We start from the raw sequence: 21,905 nt of genomic DNA, 5'->3' as shown, positions 1-21,905 counted from the left end.
AGCAAACCAATTAAGCCGAGCGACAATATCGTCTATCAGGCCGAGCGTGACCATCCTATCAACCCAAATCGCGTCTGAATGATCGCTCTAGGAAAGCCTGCGATTAAGGTTAATAGCCCCAGACCACTACTCCCGAGCGGGAGGCATGTCCGGTCGGACAAAGGGCAGTCCTCCGACAACAATACAGCCGAACGAAAAGTAGGGCAATAACTCTGTTCATTACGTCCAGGCTAGGATTAGTTGGTCGAGCAGCGGGTAGTCGATCGCACATGGGCCCATTAGCTATCTTGTCATATCCTTTTGGGAGTTTGTGCCGCTGACAACAGAGCATGCCCAAGAGGTAAATCGTACTTTAGAAGCTTCTAAGCTGTCACATCAGAGAGTTGCATGACTGCTTAAGGAAGGGTGTCAGGGACACTTTTTGACTTGTCTTTTTCTAGGACGCATAGGAAAACATGTCTACACTTTGAGATGCATGCACGAACATTACAATGATACTATAAAGGAGTTCCTATCTACAGGCAGATATTCTCTATTTTTCTACTCACCGGAAATTGACTTAAGAATCGAAGGGTCATCGTCGGGAACCCCTTCCTGGCTTGGCACTAACGCCTCCTATGTTACATATCTACACAGAGTCCTCGCCTCGTCAACTTTCTAGTCACATTCTTAGTTTACCATCATCTCAATTTTCATATAGGAACAACCACCATGATAATTCTAAAAATATGAATGATTCTCCATGTCACAATCAATGTTCCAAAATTATGAAGAAAATTAATTCTATAATACCGACTATTAGGGAATGAGATACTCTGGTCCATAAAGACTAGACCAGTCTAACCTTTGTATTAGTGGAAAATAATGACCCCCATCTATTAACAGGTGGAAGTCATTATCTTCCACCAATCTCCTGATCTAAGAGCAGAGCATGAAAAGAGATCAGTGGATCTCATCTTAACTATTTGACATCTCCTATCCTTATTATTTGAACATTTTTTATTTTTTTTCTATGGACTTAGCTCAAATGGTAAGTGTTACCTTTCTTTTTATTTGTTTTCATTTTTTTTTTCTCTTTTTCCTTTTTTTTTTAAATTTTTTTTTTATTTTTCTTATTTATGTTTTTACGTTTTTTTATGTGTGTTTTTTTTTATTTTTTCCTTTTTTTTTTTTGACGTTTCTTAATTTTTTTAATATTTGTTTTTAAAGATTTTTGCGTCTTCGTTTTTATTTTTATTTTTGTTTTTTTTTGTTTTTACATTTTACATTTTTTTTATATATATTTTTTATCGGAGGACATTTTTAAGTAAAAGAATTCGTTAATTTCGAAATAAAGAATAATTTAATTTTCTGAGATTTTCATCTTCTAAGTTATATGTCCTTTTTACTGATAGGTCAAACATAAAATATTACTTAAAAATTATTAATTATCTAAATTAAATATAATTTTCATTGATAATTTTAAATGAATATTAAGAATAACCTTTAATTAAACGTACAGTTCCAAGTGAACTGACGGGGCGATGAGGGAATGTAATTCCCTTTTTGCACAGTTCAACATTCTTTACTCTGCCTACTTCTCATTAATTGGTCCGAATTACATGCAAATATCTACCTCAGAAAAAAAATAAAAATAAAACACTAACTAGTTCATTTCTCCTCTTCTCTGTGGACGAGACGAACCGGATATCCGTGTTTACGAAAATAACCCTGCTTCTTGTGAACAAGGTCATTACAAGCTTCCCAAACACACTATGACGAGGGTATTATCGTCATTTAAAAATCAGTTTTCCTCCAGATCTTTTTGCTGTTATTACTATTAATTAGTCGTATCCACTCATCAGCCTCCCTCACTCCGTGCCGAAGCCGCCTCCCCCATTTTTCCTACCTCGATTCCTCTTTCGAATCGCAATGGCGATGCGGGTTGCCTTCTCTCCCTCGATCCGATCGAACCCGTCGCAGTTGCCGTCTCCTTGGGCTAATCCCTCTCCCAACTCTCTGAATCGGTCCCTAAACTGGCACAGCCGGCAGTCGCGCCCTCATGGCTCCGCCGCCTCCGGCCAGAGAGGGAGGGAGTTCCTCGCGGTGAGGTCTAGCTTGGATACCGCCGTTCCGGTCGTGGGGCAGGTGACGGAGGTCAATAAGGACACTTTCTGGCCCCTTGTCGAGGCTGCCGGTGATAGGGTCGTCGTCCTCGACATGTACACCCAATGGTATATTCACTCCCTCTCGCATTTAAAATTTTTTTTCCTGGTTTCCATACCTGTGATCGATCCATTTGGTTGCTCTACCGCTGTTAAAGGGGTTGTTGAGGAAACTAGACTATTGAATTCAATAATTCATTCTAGTTCCATATAAAATTCAACCTCCTCTTAAAATACAAGTTCCTCAATATGGAATCTTAAGATTATAAAATAATTACGCAAGGAATGCAATAGTTCATAGGAAGAAAATTCTTAAGAAAACACAATAACTCGTAGAAGAGCGTCTAGTGTCCTAGTAGCCGCATATTCAGCATCAGTGAACCCTTCAGTTTAGGGCAGCAGGAATAGAGGAGCTCTGATGATGCAGTAGCAGTAGCACAGAGTAGCTAATGATTTAAAGTAGCACAGAGTAGCTCTGTTGATCTACACGCCATGTGTTATACCTCGACAAGTAACAATGAGATAAATAAGACTTTCCCCTTTCCTCCGATATAGTGCGGAATCAGAGATGTGCACTTGTCTGCATGATTGTACTTTACAGTTAATTTGAGGTTGATATCAATCTATTTATTATCAGTTTCGGTTATGGTAATACAATCTTTACTGTAATGTCTTTTAGAGAGAATTACTGTCATATTTTTGATATTTCTATCGCCAAAAATACAATGTATGTGCAAGATTTTTCATCTGAAACCATTTGTGGGAAATTTTAAAGATTGAATATCCGAGGAGGGGTCGACGCCAATAATTAAATTATCATCCACATAAACTAAGATACCTTTGCCCATGGAAGAATAAACAAAGAATAATCATTGTAATTCTGCTGAAATGACCTACTTGTTGTAGTACTGTGTTTTGTTTCGCAAACAAGCTTGTGGTCCTTCAAACCATAAGAGTTTTTCTTTGTCTAGATACCATGTTAGGAGGAGCATTATATCGGGAAGGAAGCATAATTTCTATGGAATCACCATTAAAGAACACATTTTTGACGTCCATTTGATATGCATCCTAGTTTGAAATAGCACTGTGACAGTTATGATGCAAACTGAGATAGTCATCTTAAACATGAGAGCAAAAGGTTTCAGTTTAGTCTACCTCATATTCTTCTTTGATCTCCTGTGCCACCAAGAGAGTTTTATAATGATAAGAATCTATCCGACTCGTTTTGATCCAGCCATTAGATAATCTGGTTGAGAGGGAGGGTACTATATTTCATTTGTAATTTAGTTCCAAGGCTTTAAGCTCTTCTACTGATTTTGAATGAATAATGAATAAACAATAAATCATGTTTGAAAGATAAGGAGAGCAATTTGGTGGGGTTTCTTTTTCCAGATTTACGCGAGGCCTAATTATACGAGAACATCTTGGTAAAGTTAGTAAGGTGGAGTTGTCTGAAGAAGAGTTACCAGTCCTTGGGTTAGATAGCAGTTGAGACATAAGAGGGGAAACTCAACTGTGACTTGTTAGGAAAATAATGATAAAGGAATAGAGTTATCCATATTAGTTGAAGGGCTATACAATGAAAACTATTATAAATCTTCATAAATACTTTCCAATTATAGCAACAATATCCCTTCTATGTCTTTGAATCCTAGGAATATAGTTTGAAAGTAATTATCTCTAGCTTAGTATCTTGAGAATGACGGAGATGCACAAAATATCCCTACCAAAGGTTTGGAGTGCTTGATAATTTGGAGGATGGTTATAGAACTTTTACAAAGGTGTAATATTGTGTAGTACTCAAGTTGGCAATCTATTTATCATATAGTTTGTTGTTAGCATGTTTTTTTTTACATAAAACACCTTGGCATTGGGCAATATTTTATTGTGGTGGATATGAGATAACTTTTTTGTTGGTGCAGCGGAGCCAGCAAGAGGGGAGAGGTGAATTGCTTGTAAAATAAAAATACCCTCCTCAAACTTTCAACTCAAAAAATAGCAATAATAATAAAAGAAATAACAGAAATAAACAGTAAGAGAAAGGACCCAGACTTTTGACTTGGTTACAACTAAGAAGGTTGTTAATTCAAGGCAGTTGAAAAAACGCACTAGAAAAGCCTCTTTCTTTGAAGGCGAAGAAGCCTTTTACACACTAGAAGCTCAAATAGTTGCTAGGAAGTTGATACAGAGTTGATTGAATAATTTCCTAGCTTCAGGGGTCTTTATATAGCTCATGGAAACTCTATCTCGAGTCTTGAGGGCGCCTCCAAGGGGTTTGACCAGATAAAACTCTATCCGATTACAAACGACTACTTTGGCCAGGTCGAAGGCGCCTCCAATGGCCTTGAAGGCGTCCTGGACAAGGTTGAGGGCGCCTTCAAGACAATGAAGGCGCCTCCAAGCCTGCAGTCAACGCAGGCGCCTTCAGCAATTCGTTGAAGGTGCCTCCAGCTAGCTTTTCCAGCTTCTTTTGACTTGTTCTCTTCTTCCGAGGCTCCGAATGCATGGGTGATTGCGGCCAACCAAAATAGGGCTCACCCGAACCTAATTTCCGGCCTTCTCCTCTAGCAGGCTTCCAACCCGGCTTCTCGTCCCTTGAACGCCACGCACATTCTTCTCGTCTATCGGTGTACTCTTCTGCAGCTCTCTCATCCTTCGAACGCACCGAGCTCGTCAACTCCCTTCCCGTGCCGTCCTTCTTGCTAGCTGCGTCTTCCGCTCGACTTCCTGTGCTCTTAAGCTCCTGCACACTTAGACACAGGGATTAAATAACAAGCAGGACCTAACCTAACTTGGTTGATCACATCAAAACAACCACGGGGTCCAACATTTTTTTGATGGAATTGCTTCTTCTTTAGTTATAAATCTTTAGAACTATGACAAATATTCTCATAATCAACGTTTGAAGTGTCAAGCTATGTCGATTGACACAACAAAATGTATTGTTCTGCCCATCAATCGACACGTGAAACTCTTGACATCAACACACAGATGTAAGTGAGACCCAAGTGGAGGGAAAAAGTAAAAGATGAAGAAAGGTCAAAAGAGAGGAGGAGAGGAAGAAGTTATCGGGGAGAGAGGACATGATTGCGTGGTCATTTCCGAAGGCGATGGGTGCTGCGGGGTCTTTGGGCATTGAGAGGTTACGGATGACCTTCTGGGAGCAGCGAGCAACCACGGGTGGATGACTGGAAGCTACAAGTAGCAAGCGTTTGGTGATCACATGTGGTGGGACATGTGCGAGTTGTGTGGAGTGAACTTGAAGGGGAGTGGTACGTGTTCATGGACAATGGGTAGATGTGAGTGGTCAGTTGGTGACTGCAAGTGGCTGACAACTAGGCGTGCAAGTGGGTGTGTGTGGGTTGCAAAGAAAGGGGAAGAGGGAGCAAGAAAAAGAAAATATAACCTAATTTAATTGAATAACTACATAATTCATAATATTAAAAAAATATAACTAATTTTATTAAATATAGTCAAGAAAAAGAAAATATAACCTACTTTAAAGGTTCTTGTTAATTAGAATCATGCTAAAGAAAATATCAATTAATACAAGTCAAGAGCACAAACTAGTAATAAGCTATTGAATTTTTGTTAATGCATACATGTCATTGCTTTTATGGTTAGTGTATAAGATGGGCCCATATTGCATTTTCAGAACTATTTTGTGCTAGGATATCTGCATCTTGGCCTTTGAGAAACTTAACACTTAAGTTTTAAAGCCAGTTGTATGAATTTGGTTCGTCAACTAAAGCACTTGATCACAATTGTTTATGTTTCTCAACCAAACTCTCTGTAAAATATGGGTAGTTGTATTTGTCTGCAAAACAATTACTTCAGAATAAGAATTTGAAATGTCACCGAAAATCATTGGCTTGACTGTTTGATGCTTTTTGGGCAATAAACAATATACAATATCATACTGCAGTTCAGCCAAGATACTGGATCCATATCATCCGTAAATGTTTCTCATGAACCACATGGGCTAGTTAAAATTTGCTTATTTGGCAGTAGGTTAGTTGTAGAAACTATTTCACACCATTCAGATCCAATAAGTCTGGATTTTGCTAGTTAAATTAGGATTTATAAATACGCTTCTTTATATTAAAGGCAGGTCCAATATACTGAATTCTTATCCTAACCATGTTTTCTGACAGTTCTAAACTGCTTTGATTCTTAGCCATGTATCTCTATGCTTCTAAAGTGCCTCATCAAATCTTTCTTTTGCCTAACTTTCAATGAATCTTTATCCCTATCTCTACCACAACTAAATGCTAATTATGCACCACTGCTTAAATGGTTTCTCATCATTTTTTACAGAATTTGAAAACGCTCTTTAATTTCTTAACTGCTATATTTTTGTTGTATCTTTTCTTAGTGGCACCAAACATCCACCGTCCTCAATTAGACAAATCTACCTACATTTTTTTTTCAACTGGTCAACAGTTTGATCTCTTACATAGCCTGCCCTGTACTTTATATCTACTTTCTTCAATTAGTTTGTTTCAGCAATGTTCTAACTTCAATTGGATGTAGCATAGATAATTAACAGTAGTCTTAGGTTGCTTCGTTATTCATTCATTTATGTTCTAAAATAGCTCAAGAAAGGTATTCCCAAGTGCTTCCCTCACATCAAAGATCTCATTTATTTGTGATTGCAGGTGTGGCCCTTGCAAGGTGATGGCCCCAAAATTCCAGGAGTTGTCTGAGAAACATCTCGATGTTGTATTCGTGAAACTAGACTGCAATCAGGACAATAAGGTGTAGATTGGTCCTCTTGTTTCAAGTAATTTCACTATATGTGTGATCCTTTCTCTGATTCTTTACCATTCTCCTTGCAGACCCTTGCCAAGGAGTTGGGCATAAGAGTAGTACCAACTTTCAAGATCCTCAAGGAGGGGAAGGTGGTGAAGGAAGTAACAGGAGCAAAATATGATGATCTAGTCCTCGCCATTGACACTGTGAAATCAAGTTGATATCTTCCTGCCTGTTTGGCAATTCCATATAGTTCGGGACTAATATACGATGGCAACATTTGATTAGTTGTGTGCATTCTGAAATTGACCATGTGGATTGGTTCAGTGGTTACAAAGATATTTTCTCCAAAGTCTCCATTAATTGAACCGAGCACGAAGGATAGCACAGGAAAATATAGGTTGATAATTTGACTTGTGAATTTGCCACCCTACTATTTTTGTGTGACAAAAGACGAATACGTTCGTCTCAGCGTTACTGTCAATTTATCCCAGGATCAACACGGAAGAGTTAAATCATGATGATTGAGAAGACAAGTGACAAGTGGAGTAAGTTTACACGGATTGCAAGGATTCGATCTCAAAAAATCTTATGTGGTAATTAATTTGTCATTTATCAACTTAACTAAGCCCGTGGAAGCCCCACTCTACTACTTTTACAAGTATGGAAGGTGGTGCATTCTTACTCCACAGGTTGATATTTTTTGACGCTCCGTGTCATGGGTCTTACCTCTCTGCTCAGTTGCAGCGGTGGATACTTTTTCAACCTTCATCTTAGGTGTAGGTGAAGAAGTTGATGCATTTTTTACCACCATCTCGCATGCTTAGCACCTATTTTCATGAAACATGACCAACTTTTTATTTTCGTGAAGCATGAGCTCTGAAACACAGCAACGTTCAACCCTCTTTTAAAATCCCCTCAGAATCCGCCTTTATGATAAAATCATTAATCGGTCACACCGAACGTGGGAGAATCCGCCATTATAAACTTCTACTCAAGCTGGACGACGTTGATTACAAAAGCACCTCTAGCCACTTCTGCTCGACTTAGTCACATCAGAATTTAGATCGTTTTCTTACAATTTTTCTTCAACAGCTTATTTAACTTACATCAATCGGCTGCCTTTTTTTTCTCATTTTTTTTCTTCTCCTTTTCGTGTTTTTTTTTCTTGTTTTTTTCCTTCCGCAATCCACGCCTGCTAAATAAAACATTAATGACATATGAATTGAAGTAGCTCACCAAAAATATTTTTAGAAAATAAGTCATATTCTAGGAAATTTTAATAATAGATAAATCTACGTTTCATTCTAAGAATGTAACATTTAATTAACCATTTTAAAAGTTGCATTAACATCAAACTATAAATTAACTTCATATTCTAGGAAAAAAAAGCAAAAAATTGAAATGAATTGTGGCAAAAGATAAATACGTTCGTCTCCATCGTCCCCGCCAGTCCATCTCAAGACTAACACGGAAGAGATAAATCACGGACGATTACTAAAAAAAAATTTAGTCGAATAGTAAAAAAAAAAATTGAAATGAATGATCACTAGGGTGGGTTTAGCTCCACTCGATTAATTTTTCCTTAAGCTCGAACTTGAATTCGATTCAAACTTTAATTCTTAAACTCAAATTGAGTTCATAATGAAATTAAATAAGCTCGAATTCGATTAAAAAATAATTTAATTAAAAGTTAAATGAGCTTAATTCAAATTTGACTCGTTAATATATCATTTTCATATTATTAAACAAACTTAAATTATAATTAATTAGATAATTTGGTAAAAGTTATACATTGATCTCGAGCATCCCATACAACTGAAATTAAAAAATTTAAGGAAGTCATCGTATGAGAAAATGAAATATTTCTTTTGATTTCACCGAAAATCGATCCTCAGTCAGGGGCGTTAGACACGTAATCGAGCTTGATAATTTTATCATGCGATCCTCAGTCAGGGGCGTTAGACACGTAATCGAGCTTGATAATTTTATCATGCGATGATCAGTCAAGGACGTTAGACACATAAACAAGCTGGAGTTAACTGTCTTATTTGACTTTTTAATTTTAATTATTAAAATATTATTATATTTATAATAATATAATAATACAAATATAATTGGTTTTTTTATTTATTTTTAAGATGCTCCCTCCACGTTTCAACGTGTCAAACAACCACGCCATCTCTCACCACCTCCACCTCCCCACTACGCCGCCTCATTTTCCGCTTTCGAAGAACAGAACGGACGCTCGCTTTGCGTACATCAACCGCCCAAGCAAGCAAAGCAACGACGCAACAAGCAGCCTCATCTTCCCTCTCACTCCACGCGACGCCGACACCACGCCACAACTCATAACGCATCACCGCGTTCAAGTCGTTATCCTGGTTTTCTGGCTTCCTAAGCATCTTTTAAGAATAAATAAATATATATATATAGAGAGAGATGTAATAGATTATTTACCTTGTAATATAACTCTTATCCATCCTTGATCGATGGCGAACGATGACGTCTCCGTGGAGATCCTCACCAGGCTTCCCCTCAAGTCGCTCTTCCGGTTCAAGTGCGTCTCCAAGGCATGGCACGGCCTCATCTCCAACGACGACTATCTCCGCCGCCGGCTGCCGCTGCTCACCTCCGCCGTCTTCTACCATTGCAGCGCCGCCAACAGAGAGCCCCGGTTCGCGTGCACCTCCAACGACGCCGGCGAGCTCCGGGAGTGTGGGCTGGAGTTCTTCCCGCTGCACGGTAAGTCGGACATCGTGGACTGCTGCGGCGGCCTGCTGCTCGCCTACTCTGCCAGCAGCGCCTCCTTCTACGTGCTCAGTCCGATTACGAAGAGGTGGGCTGGGCTGCCGCCGGCGCGCAGGACCACTCTCCTCTCCGTCTTGGCCTTCGATTCCTACCATTCCAAGGGCTACAAGGTGCACGGAGGCAAAGCAGTAAATAAAGAAACATCTGAGGGCTAAATTGAATTATTCCCGTGGCTAACCGATTTGCAATCGGCAGGTTGTCTCCTTCGCCGGATGGCTTCCGCAGGGGTCGCAGATCGAGGTCTTCTCGTCCTCGACCGGTGGGTGGGCCGAGCGCCGGGTTCACTGGGGCATCGACTCCGATTCTCTGACCGCCTCCTTGCGCTATTTTGCCGGAACCCTCTACGTCCTCGCTTACCCCCACCACATCGTCGCCATCGACCTCGACGACGACGCGTTGCCCTGCCGCCTAATCGATCTTCCGGTGGGCGTGAAGCCGGGGGCGTGCGTCGACCGATCTGGAGGGCGGTTGCATTACGCGTGCGAGGAAGAAGGGCGGATCAAGGTTTGGGCGCTGGAGGGCGGAGGGGGAGGCGGCGGCGGCGGGTGGGCGTTGAGGTACAGCGTGGATGCGGACGCGATCTTGAGGCGAGTTCCGGGGAATTTGCAGCAGAAGCAGCTGCATCTGTTGGCGGTGCATCCGGAGAGGGAGGGGGTGGTGTACCTGCGGACGCCGGGGAGGATAGTGGCGTATGACTTGGGGAAGGAGGAATTGGGGGAGATTTGCGAGTTTAGGAAAGAGGAGGAGAAGGAGGAGAAGGAGAAGGAGAAGACTTACCTGGTGCAGATTTGGGTGTTTCCCTTTTCGCGCTACATGTCAGATTGCTTAGCCAACTGAATTATTATAACAAAAGGGTTAATGTGTTGTTTTCTTTCACCTTTTCAACTGGACTCGCGAATGAATTTGAATTTGAATTTAAATTTAAATTTGAATTTGAATTTAAAATTTATTTTAAAAAACCCACTCACTCTAAAACGATCGATTAAAAACTAATTCGATGATTGACCTTTAGTAATGAAATAATTCGAGGAGCACCAAGGTTACAAATGATTTTGAATTTAGAAAAAAAAAACTCTCTTACCCTCGTTTGACGTGGGTTATAAGTTAACGTGATCGTTAGGGGTGAATGAATTTGAATTTGTCCCTACGAAATATTTAGTTAGTTTGAGGGTGACATACTTACTTATTACAATGAGATAAGAGATCAATTCTCAATGAACGCATGTCCTCGGGAAAAAAATTATCCCACCTCTAACGAATTTGGTGGTCAATTATTAATTGATCTCGTGATTTACCTTTTTTTATCTAACTTAGGGGTGGATTGTAAGGGGTGTATAGGATGAATATAATCATCTTTTATTACATAAGTGAATGCATTTGAATTTGTCCCTATGGGATGTTAAATCGGACAGAGGATGACATTTATTTTGATGGGGCAAGGAATCAATTTATTGTGGGCACATGCCCACATGAGAAAAAAAAACTCCTCCCACCTTCTAGTCAATTTGGCGATTGACTATAAGTTGATCCGTGATTTACCTCCTTTTACATGATCTAGGGATGGACTGAGGGGCGATTGGACGAGCATAATCACCGTTTGCTACAGTGAATGAATTTGAATTTTTCCTCATGGGATGCCTAATTGGTTAGAGGGTGACATACTTACCACAATGGGACAAGAGATAGATTCCCAACTAATGCATACCCTCGGGAAAAAAAATTCCTCCCACCTACTAGTCACTTGGCAATCAACTATAAGCTGATTCTGTGATTTATCTCCTTTTATATAACTTAGGGACAGACTGTGAGGAATGTCTGAGGTGAGCATAGATTCCTTTACTACACCAATGAATGAATTTGAATTTGACTCACCCCCAGGTTGGGCTGAGTTGATTATCACATGATAAAATTAGTAAATCAAGATATGCTCCTTTCTATAAATGATTGTGAGGCTGATCGTATGGGACGTCAAGGGTCTGCATAAAATCTTTTACCAAATAAATGAATTTGACTCACATGTATTCGTGAAAAATTCTTCCTACCCCTAGCCTAGCTATTTGGCAGATGATTATAAATTAATCTTGTGATTTAACTCTCTTTGCGATTATAAATGGACTGTAGGTCATACAATGAATGAATTAAACTACTGAATTGTTGGGCTGTCACTTTTGAACTGGACCGATGAATAAGCATCAATAAATCAACATCTATAAGTTAAGTTTTCAAGTTGGGTCGACACATCTAGATCTATAGGTCGACGTTCCATGCTGAGTCTTTTTGAGTTTTTTTTTAGCTCGAGCTTAATACTTTGAGCTCCACGATCCTTTCTCATGATGTACTCCGAGCTTACTCTGGGCATTTTCAGTTTTTCAACTCGCCACTGGCAAATGTTCTTCATTTATGAAGATAATGACAGAAACAACCAAACGATTACTATTAGTGAAAGTGTTTATAATTAATAAGATTAATGACTGAAACTGTTAAGACTTTTTATACTTTCTTGGAGAACATTACTTTGATCTCTATAGATCTTTCTAAACCTACACCTATAAATACTAAGTTAGGTTGATATGTCATTTATGCTAAGGCGCTTTTCTTCTCTATGTTTTATTCTTCAGTGTTTATTATCTGTAGTGACTTAACCATTAGAAGCTTTGTCGAATACCTCAGCGCCCTTTGACATTCGTTTTAGTGTGCGCAAGTCGAACTTCTCGAGCTTGGTCGAACAACCCCCACCTCAAAAACCACTGATCTATCGACCTTCACATCATCACGAGATTAAATAGAGCTAAGATGTTGAAATGATATTTATTAGAAAACTCATCCAAAAGCTACCTCTTAACACTCCCTCGGTCCTAAGATAATTTTTTTTCTAAGATAAAATTATATTAACTAAAGAAAATACATACAAAAAAAGGGAAAAAAAATAAGTTCAAATAATCAATATTTTATTTTTTTAAAAAAATAATATTCATATACCATTATGCTTACTAAATCATTTATATTGTATTAAAGTTAAGATATGATTACATAGATATCAAAGTCTTAACTAATAAAATTTATTAATTTATTTGTTTTTATATTTTTTATTAGTTAAGATATCAAAGTCTTAACTAATAAAATTTATTAATTTATTTGTTTTTATATTTTTTATTAGTTAAGATATCAAAATCTTAACTAATAAACATTGCTCGGACATAATTACCATTGAAAAAATAAAACCGAAGCATTACATCCCGTAGTGTATTCTTATACAATGCTATACTTTTCAGTTTAAAACTAAAGAAAATAAATGAAAATTCACTGTATGTATACGTACACAACGTAGAAAGAGCAAAATTAACCTACTTAAGGATGGCAATTCAGTGGTACGCATTTATACAGAAGGCTTCCGCAACCCTCGGGCTAAAGAACATGCCTTCGGCGCATACTTTTTGAGTTTACTTCTGCAGAGTAAAAATGCATCAGTCGATAATAGAACTGAGTACAAGCATAATCTTGAACTCACTTTGGCAACTGCAGTTGATGATAAAAATTTGAAATGAAGCAGATGGGTACAGAGATTCTCGCCTTAAGGACAATAGCTCGTGTAGGCATTTCAGTTTTGCGTTGCATTATATTACTACGATCAATTTTGCTTAAATGCAAAGTTATAATATAAAATGTGGAGTAAATTCACTATTCAACTAAATTACCAGTCTTTTTTTTTTCTAAAGGATAACAGCCAAATATTCCATTATATCATTCAAAAACTTAGACCATCTAAACACTCAAACATATTTTGGTGCACTTTCAATACCAATTTAGTGTCGTTTGAGCACCAAAAATTTTTTCAACTCCAACCAATACATACCATTTCCTACATAAAAGGAATATTCTTTAAAATATTCTATTTTTCCATCTTATAATTTATTATTCGATATACATATTAATTTGTTAAATATTTTTATTACGATAATAATTACTATTAAAATTAATAATTTTATTGTACATAATAACTAATTTTTATGATATTATGTTTTTAGTTACAAGAACATAAAAATTAGTATTTTTATAATTTTATTAGAAATAATTTAATAAACATACTAATATTTAAAGAAATGACCAATATTATAAATTTTAATATATTTATAATCTTAGTAATATAACAAATATTTTAAATATTACTTATTTAAGTTAATAATTAATATAAATTTATAACATATAAAATTTACATAATAAATTAAATTAAATAATATTAATTTATAATATTTAAGAATATTTTAAATATAAATTTAATATTATCATATATTATATTTAAAATAAACCGTACTTGCACCATTTTGGTGCAAGTGAACAGTGTAACACCAAGATGGTGCTGCACTGTTCACTTGCACCATTTTGGTGTAAATTTTAGGATTTTCATTGGAGGAGATTTGATGTCCCTTTTACACCAAAATAGTGTAAAAGGGTACCGATTGGAGATGGTACACATCATGCATCCACTAACATTAACTCCTCTACCTTTCTCAATGCCAAATTAGCCATCTTATGTGCCCATACATTCTTAGCTCTTCCAACACAAAAATGTGAAGTAAATCACTACACTACAAACTTATCTAACTCGGTCTTTATCATCATGAGTAGTTTTGGAGTCTACTAAATGGGCTGCGTTCTTTTCCTACATATGCCAATAAAATACTTTCAAATTTTCACAAAATATGACAAGGAATAGAAAACTCAAATGTAAAAAATTCAGCCTAGATAGGTTAATCCAGTAGCATCTCACAAGCATAAGTTGCACTAGTCCATAAAAAAGGCTGCTTTTTGTCAGAGGGCCTTGCACCATTTTTCTCATCTTACATGAACCAGAAAAACAAAAAACATGCGAGAACACACTTGTATGGCAGACCATCAACCCAACCGCAAATAGAACACAAGAATAACATAAGATATAACCATGTATTCTTCTGCTTGATTTCAGTTTAACAGTTTGGGAAATCTGTGATCCCTGCTTCCATCCTGTAAACCAAAACTTTACTAAATATATCACTCCATAGCTATACTGAGAAATGTGTTGTACAAGGTGGATTACAGTTTTATAGATTATGTAATAATTATTTAATTTAAAATAATAGAACCCAAGAATGTCGGTGGTTTGAATATGTGCTTCAACACATAACCAATTAAATTGTACCCACACTTACTTCCATCCTCTAAAACTCAAAAAATCAGATCAGCAAAACACAAATTCATGCTACATTTCGAGAAACCAAAAAATAAGTAAACTTTACTCACTCATTTTACTGATAGATAAAGGCCAAAGAACTATCTGGAAACATTCTTCACTTCCCTTGAGAATTCCTTAATAGAATATCTGTCAGAAAATGTCAATGGGGTCTCCTCAGCAATGATATCTCGCTCGTAGAACAATTTTGTTGGCACTCTTTGACTGCTCGGACCACTTAGATTAGTTGTCTCTCCACTACTTGTATAAGGCTCTTCAGGAATATCACGATATAAATGATTTAAAATAAAAAGAGCAGTGTCCTTATCACGCCAGTAATTACTGAAAGAAGCAGACTGCATTAAAACCATTGAACAAAAAGAATCATTCAATTGAGAGGTACGAGCATCATTAGTCCTTACGTGTGTGACTTCATAACTGATAGGTATGGATGCCGAAATGTTATATCCTACAAAATCAAGAAGGTGCAACCATCAATAATCTTAGCTTTTGATAAACACATTGGATTAATCACTTGAGAAGGCTCTGCAGAACCTAGAAGAGTAGTTATTGCTAAGGTAGAAATATTTGTAAAAAGGTTTTGCAAGCATAGAAGCATGGTTATTCAAGGTTTTAAAAAAGCATATAGGCGGATTACTGTCAAACCATTGCATAACGCTAATGAAAAATGAGGACACATGTGCAAGTGCATATCGAGTACATGTTTTAAAAATGGTTATTATAATGACAATGATGTATAACATCACATGTCTATATATGAGTTTACATATAATATATCATCAACTTTATTAACCCAAGCAATCATTTCAATAAAAGTTTACATCTGTTACATAAAAATTAAATTAATCATTTAATTTAGCATTTCTAGTAAATATTATGTACATTCATCTAAGCAATACATATCACACAAATCACACAACATATCAGATGTAAGAATGCATGTTAACCAACCTCTGCAATTTATAGAAAAATATTACCTATTTAGTGGCAATACATAAAACTTGCTACTGTTTTTATTTTATCAATTAGCAAAATTGGTTTAATTTAATCAATATTACCTTCAAGGGTTCAACATTGTTTAGACTTTAATGAACTAGGGAATGATTTAGCCAGCATGATACCTACGCTCATAAGCAAATGTCATAAGGGTCCCACACTGCATAAGCTTATTCAATCTTATAAGTGGCTCAGATGGAGACTTTTTGAAACAATGTTGCTAAAGGAAAATATTTTCAAAAGAAAGATAAAAATAAGAAAAATAATCATGGCAACAAAGATATTACACAAAAAGATAATCACACTTGAATGCATTATGAGTGAAAAATAAGAAAAATGCTAATGTTTGTGTGTGAGAGAGAAAGGCGAGAGAGCCTCAACTTTTTATGCCATCATCCAAATCAGTTGTAGAAAGTGCAATTGTTTACTATATTAGCATATAGAGTTATTTTGAGTAAATCTAAATTTTTCACATGAAGACTTCTTCAGAAAGACAAATTTTAACATGCTTTTATTGTCCAAGGTGTAATGGTCTTAAGATCGTCAACAGTTAATCCTTTTAGCAATTAATGAACAGATCCCTTGTCAAATGAATACTGACTACTATGACAGAAACAAGCCACGAGTCTAGAACACAGAAAGTAGAAGATAGATAAACTAAGTGCCATCTCAGGCTCAACAATCTTTGAAACTATACTGAGCAGATAAATCCTCCCTATCTTTTACATGTGATTCTTAAGCACAAATCTTATGCTAAACGTTCACATGCTCAATGTCTTTCATAATGCTTTTCCTCCCTATGGCAGAGTGTCCTTGTCCTGAATGCCAACAATTTCTAGTGAGTAATTGTTCTGCCTTCCTATCTCAATCTCTTTCCAGATTAGTTCCCTTCTCTAGCATCAAAATGGAAGTTCGAATGCAAGGTCTCTGTGCTATCGATCCAGGTGAAGGAATAGTATAGGAAAGTCTACATTTCCATTAGTCCCTTATATCCATTGTTTATAATGTTTTTTCAGTTTACTTTTAAGTCTTTAAGAGAAACAGATCCAGTGGAAGTTGAAATTATGGTTTCAGATGCTAATAGATTTGGGATGGGACGACCAAACTGTATCATTCTAGCTGCTGACTATGTCAGCATGGGTAAATATTGTTGGGACATTATTCCTTCCTTGTGGTGAGGTCTAACAGTGCCATAGTGTTTTTATGTTTTGGCAAAGCGCTTTAAGTTAGAAGTTTGTATTTATAATTTCCTTAAGTGTGTAGGATTACTCATGTGATTTAGGGGATTGAGGTGATAAGCTTGAGTGTGGATGATGGGGTTAACATAGATCATGGAGCCGTTTGGAGCTTCAACCTTGAGGATGGAGCTTGGAGATTGGACCCAAGGTCTCTTGTGTTGATCATTGATGTATTTTGGATTTGTTCGAGTAAAAGTGAAGGTAAAGATACAATTTAGTTTCTAGGCATGAAGTATTGTCTAAGGAGTTTTATCTAAGTGCTTATGTGACCTTGATTGTAGGTAGGTCAACCTATAATTTCTGGTACACTAAGGGTTGTTTTACCTAAGAAGACTTAGACAGGCAGTATCAATGTAAGATTACTTACAAGTTTTAGTAGGTAGACCTAAGTTGGATGAAATGACTAGGATTTTGCCAGATTGACCAAAAGTATTTATTAGCTTGCAAAGGCTGGATTTCTAAGAGTTAGGCACTAAGGGTTTTATTAAACCAACCTAAGAATAGAAATTACCGTCAAGGATAAATTTAAAAGTGTTTTTGGTGATTCTTTTGACATTAAAAGTTGCATAAAAATATATTTATTACTCTATCATTCTTGAAGTGTAAAGAGAGCTTTGAAAGGTTAAATCAAGGTTTCATCCTTGTTTGAAGCTCCTTCAGTAACATTCTTGTCACTTATGGGTTAGATTTTCATCTACTTTAGTGAGAGGTGAGGCTTTCCATCTAGACTTAATTCTTATATTATTTAGAGAGGAAGAAGATCAAAAGTGCCATCGCTAGAGGATATCTAGCACTGGGTCGAATTTTTTTAGCTTGCTGAAATGCCATTTTGTTAAGGTTCCACCCGTGTTTAGAATATATTTTTTTGATCGAGGTTTCATCCTCATGAGATTTTATCTTGTGTGAAAATCTCATTCTTTTACGTTGAACTCTTATGCCCAAGAGGTTTCATCTTCAATGAGGATTTATCTTCAGTTTGTGAAACTTTTATCTATTACCTCATTTTAAGGATGAAAAGTGGATTCTATTAGCGGTGACACACCATGCACGACAAAAGTCATAGCTGTAGAGTAAATCTCCAACCACATTATATCTTGTATTACTATTGTGTTTAATTGTATATTTATTTTGTATTGCGCATTTGACACTTTAATTGTTCATACATGTGTACATTAGATCAACAATTGAATCGAGTAGTGTTTTGCAAGAAGCAAATGTCGTTTATTCAAATCCTCCCCTACCCAGGCCTATGTGATCCTATAAATATCGTTGTGCTTCCATCTTGATAGCGTCAATTCAAACAGGAAGCTTCACTTCTGTCAGTTCATCGTTTAATTTAGTTTATTGATCATAGCGAGGAGACAAGCACTAAAAAATAGGGGAGGAAAAGAAGGGAAGTTACTAACTAGAGCACCAACAATAATAAAGAAGAAAGGTAATACCAAAGTTGAAGAAATTGAGATGCATCAATATTCTATACTCATCCAAATTGCAATTTAAATGCTTAATGACATAACTGAAATATAATCAAACACTGTCTTATATGAACAAAACCTAAAAAATAACAAATATTATTTCAATTCATCTTGACACATATTGTAGCATACAAAGGAGCGCCAAATGTGAGAATGACACAATACTCATAGAGATGATTGACACAACAACAGAAAATATAGATTACTAGTATCGAGTTTTGTTAATCTATCAGAACATTACCTTTTGACCATGTTGCCTGACATGGTATGAGATTTTAAAACATGATCTTGAGTTTTATCTCATTAAGATACTGCATGAATCTCATTTAATGCATGAGAGTTATTTTGTACTAATAAAATATAATCATTTGTTGGCATTTGTTATATTTTTACAAATTGTTGCTCTAAAATGTTAATTTCATTAAACTTTAAAAGGCAAACAAGTTAAATGGAAGGTGATTCAAACAAATTTGAGCTAATCACAACAAGCTTTGAAATGTGCCAAAGGATGTCATGTTGACATAGCATGGTGCCAAAAATTTATTGTTCAGTGTAGAGTAAAATTCGATACATAATAATACTTTAGACCTTACTTGTTTTAAGCTAGCATTTCTTTTTGAGGGAGGCATTCTTTCCCCATCGAGTGAGAGTTGCAGGGGAATCAACTTAACTTTACTATACTAACTTTGTTTATAAATCTTGAGAAGTTTAAGTCAATTTGGTGAAGCAAGGTTCTAGAACATATTTTTAAACCAGTCTCTTCTATCAGTATTATCAATTTATGATCCATCTAGTTACACAATAAATAAAAATACACCTTATGTCCAATGGAATTGTGAGTTGTTCAACCCAATTTCTGATTTGTCCTAGTGTTTAGGTTTCCATCAAAGCCTATAAGTTGAGTGATATGAATGGTTCTACTTGGGTTTGAAAAATCATAAAGCGCAGATTAACAAGTATGGTGCAAGATAAAATAATAGTTGGCTTGCAATTTAATGGAAAAATATGGATCCTCTTCTTGCTTGGAAAGCCAAGTAATGAATATAGTCCCATTATTTAATACGAGATTCATATGCAAAATTATTCATGCCTACAAACATAAAGTGAAAATAAGATCAGTTTTCCCGTACTTGGAGAGCATGATCAACTCGACCATCTTCATTGCCAGTTAGTTTTTCAATCATGAAGGAACCGTATGATCTCTCTTTTTCTTTGAATGCGTCTAAGGTGCCTACAATGTATGAATTATTAGTTAAAGCCTTTTCAGCAAACTCTACAAGTCAAAAGCATCTCAAAAATATTTCCAAAATCATATCCACATTTACCTTCATTGTTATCCTTGTTCTGTGGTTGAAACATGCTGGCTATGTTAACCTATCAAAAGAAAATTTGTCTCACTAAGCTACCTTAAAGTGGTTTGATATTAAACATATATGGTACTTGCCAAATAATGAAGTTAAAAGAAATAAATGTGTTAATACCGTCAGAGAATTTATTTGACTCTTCAAAGTTCTAGAATGCGAAGCTATTTCTTCTGTGAACTCCTACAAGAGAATCAAGAAAATAAGACAACGGAGAGAGATTACTACAACACACCAAAATACTTAGACCTTGTCAAAAGTTATCAAGCATATCTTGCCTGAAACCCAGTATGCAACCGTTTCCCACCCCTATGATAAGGAATAATAACAGGACGCTTGCAAATGTACTCCTTGCAGATCAATGGTTCTACTCTGTATGAAAGTCCAGTCTAGATTCATCAAATATTTCTCACTTCAAAATAGATGATCATATTTTAGAACAAATAGGAGGCAATAGGTACAATATTACATGGTTGTAATTAGCTAATCGAAATACACATTCAATGCAACATTATCCAATCAATACACAGAAGAATCATCTGAAGAAAGACCAAGAAGTATTGGACAAACCTGTATGCTACAGGATCAAAAGGATGAAAAATGTTCAACATTTGTCTGCAGGCAGGAATTTCTTCAATTATTGTTTCGTCCTTCCAATAGTCTTGTCCCCTGCCTAAAGGGAATAAAGCTAGCTTTTGTTAACTGTTAATCCACCACGAGCAAATGATGCAGTGATATCTGATTGAAGATTTCACATGTAGAAATAACAAGGGAAGCAAAGTTCCATGAGGTAACACAAGCTGAAAGGAAGTTGATAGATGATCAATAGATTCTATACTAAGACAACAACTAAAATCAATTGGAGTTGTAGGTGTAAAGAGTGGAGGGGACTAAACAAAACTCTACTTAACAATGTTTAGAAGTGGTTCAAGTGATCTAAATTTCACTAATAATATAGTCATGCATAAGAAAGGGAGCCTTGGTGCAACGGTAAAGTTGCTGCCGTGTGACCTAAAGGTTACGAGTTCGAGTCTTAGAAACAATATCTTGCAAAGTAGGGTAAGGCTGCGTATAATAGACCCTTTCCACGGAATCCTACATTGGCTGGAGCTTCGTGGAACTACCCTTTTTTTTTTATAGTCATGCATAAAGTTAGAGTTGAAGGATAAAAGTCCATGTAGCAGATCACACATACTCAAAATTAAAATGCCTCGATGACAAAGTCCATGATAGTATAGGACATGCAAGCAAGCCAATTAAGGCAGTGACATTCTGACCTGCAGACCTAATCAAGTTAAAGATGCTTTGCAAATAAAATATGCACAAAGCAACTGCATGAAGAGTACCCTTTCTAGGTAGTTGGACCTCATGCAGTACAGAGAACAAAAACTGAAAAATCCATTGAGTGGAAAAACACCACCACAATTTAAGCCAATGCAATGAGCCCTTTTACACGACTTCTGAGCCCTTAAAAAAGCAATTCTTAATTCTTACGGATTATCCATTAACTACAATGTAAAATAAGAATGTATAAAGAACAAAAAGTAAGATCATGAATATTTAAGGTTGGCTATATATTTTCATCCTGATCTTTTTTGTCTGGTTGTACTCAATATGAAAAGCAAGATCCATGTATTTGGGATGGGATACACGGATCAAGATGTTATATAAAGCCATATTAATAATACTTCCCATATCTCTTGTAATGATGTCAATTAGAGTTCTCTTCATGATTCATTTACTCCTCCATACCTTCCTATCTACTTGAATCAGCATCTATACATGGACTCTTCACTTCTTTTATAGACATAACTGTAGGGATATTATGAGAAAAATAATCACATTCAGAAAAAGGATCCCTCCAGAGATCCTTACGAATACTGTATATTACGTTTTTACTA

General features: G+C 36.3%; 3 protein-coding genes across 6 annotated transcripts in view; 2 read left to right on the top strand and 1 right to left on the bottom strand.

Annotated features, from left to right (window-relative positions):
• The first annotated feature begins 1,840 nt into the window (after positions 1 to 1,840).
• On the top strand, positions 1,841 to 7,259 carry LOC122015363 (thioredoxin F-type, chloroplastic-like). The gene is made up of 3 exons (XM_042572218.1): positions 1,841 to 2,213; positions 6,803 to 6,902; positions 6,983 to 7,259. The coding sequence occupies exons 1-3, from the start codon at positions 1,912 to 1,914 to the stop codon at positions 7,115 to 7,117; spliced, it is 537 nt and encodes a 178-aa protein (XP_042428152.1). The 5' UTR covers positions 1,841 to 1,911; the 3' UTR covers positions 7,118 to 7,259.
• Positions 7,260 to 9,341: 2,082 nt separating this feature from the next.
• Positions 9,342 to 10,583, top strand: LOC122015362 (F-box protein At5g07610-like). The gene is made up of 2 exons (XM_042572217.1): positions 9,342 to 9,817; positions 9,903 to 10,583. The coding sequence occupies exons 1-2, from the start codon at positions 9,389 to 9,391 to the stop codon at positions 10,542 to 10,544; spliced, it is 1,071 nt and encodes a 356-aa protein (XP_042428151.1). The 5' UTR covers positions 9,342 to 9,388; the 3' UTR covers positions 10,545 to 10,583.
• A 2,297-nt stretch (positions 10,584 to 12,880) lies between these two features.
• LOC122014940 (phospholipase SGR2-like) overlaps positions 12,881 to 21,905 on the bottom strand; it is a 39,857-nt gene continuing 30,832 nt past the window's right edge. For 2 of the 4 annotated variants that reach the window (XM_042571491.1, XM_042571492.1), the window contains 7 exons: positions 20,575 to 20,677; positions 20,283 to 20,376; positions 20,125 to 20,187; positions 19,969 to 20,017; positions 19,774 to 19,874; positions 15,336 to 15,382; positions 14,753 to 15,255 (listed from right to left, as the gene is read on the bottom strand). In XM_042571491.1, the coding sequence (XP_042427425.1) occupies positions 15,015 to 15,255; positions 15,336 to 15,382; positions 19,774 to 19,874; positions 19,969 to 20,017; positions 20,125 to 20,187; positions 20,283 to 20,376; positions 20,575 to 20,677 (698 nt within the window). In that variant the 3' untranslated portion in view covers positions 14,753 to 15,014. Of the gene's footprint in view, positions 13,154 to 14,463; positions 14,709 to 14,752; positions 15,256 to 15,335; positions 15,383 to 19,773; positions 19,875 to 19,968; positions 20,018 to 20,124; positions 20,188 to 20,282; positions 20,377 to 20,574; positions 20,678 to 21,905 lie in introns of those variants that run through there. The other 2 variants (XM_042571489.1, XM_042571490.1) reach the window with 2 other exon arrangements.

This window comes from Zingiber officinale, chromosome 8B, assembly GCF_018446385.1.
Source record: "Zingiber officinale cultivar Zhangliang chromosome 8B, Zo_v1.1, whole genome shotgun sequence".
Lineage (NCBI taxonomy): Eukaryota > Viridiplantae > Streptophyta > Magnoliopsida > Zingiberales > Zingiberaceae > Zingiber > Zingiber officinale.
Note: the sequence above shows the minus strand (reverse complement) of the source record. Positions and strands in the feature narration are given on the sequence as shown.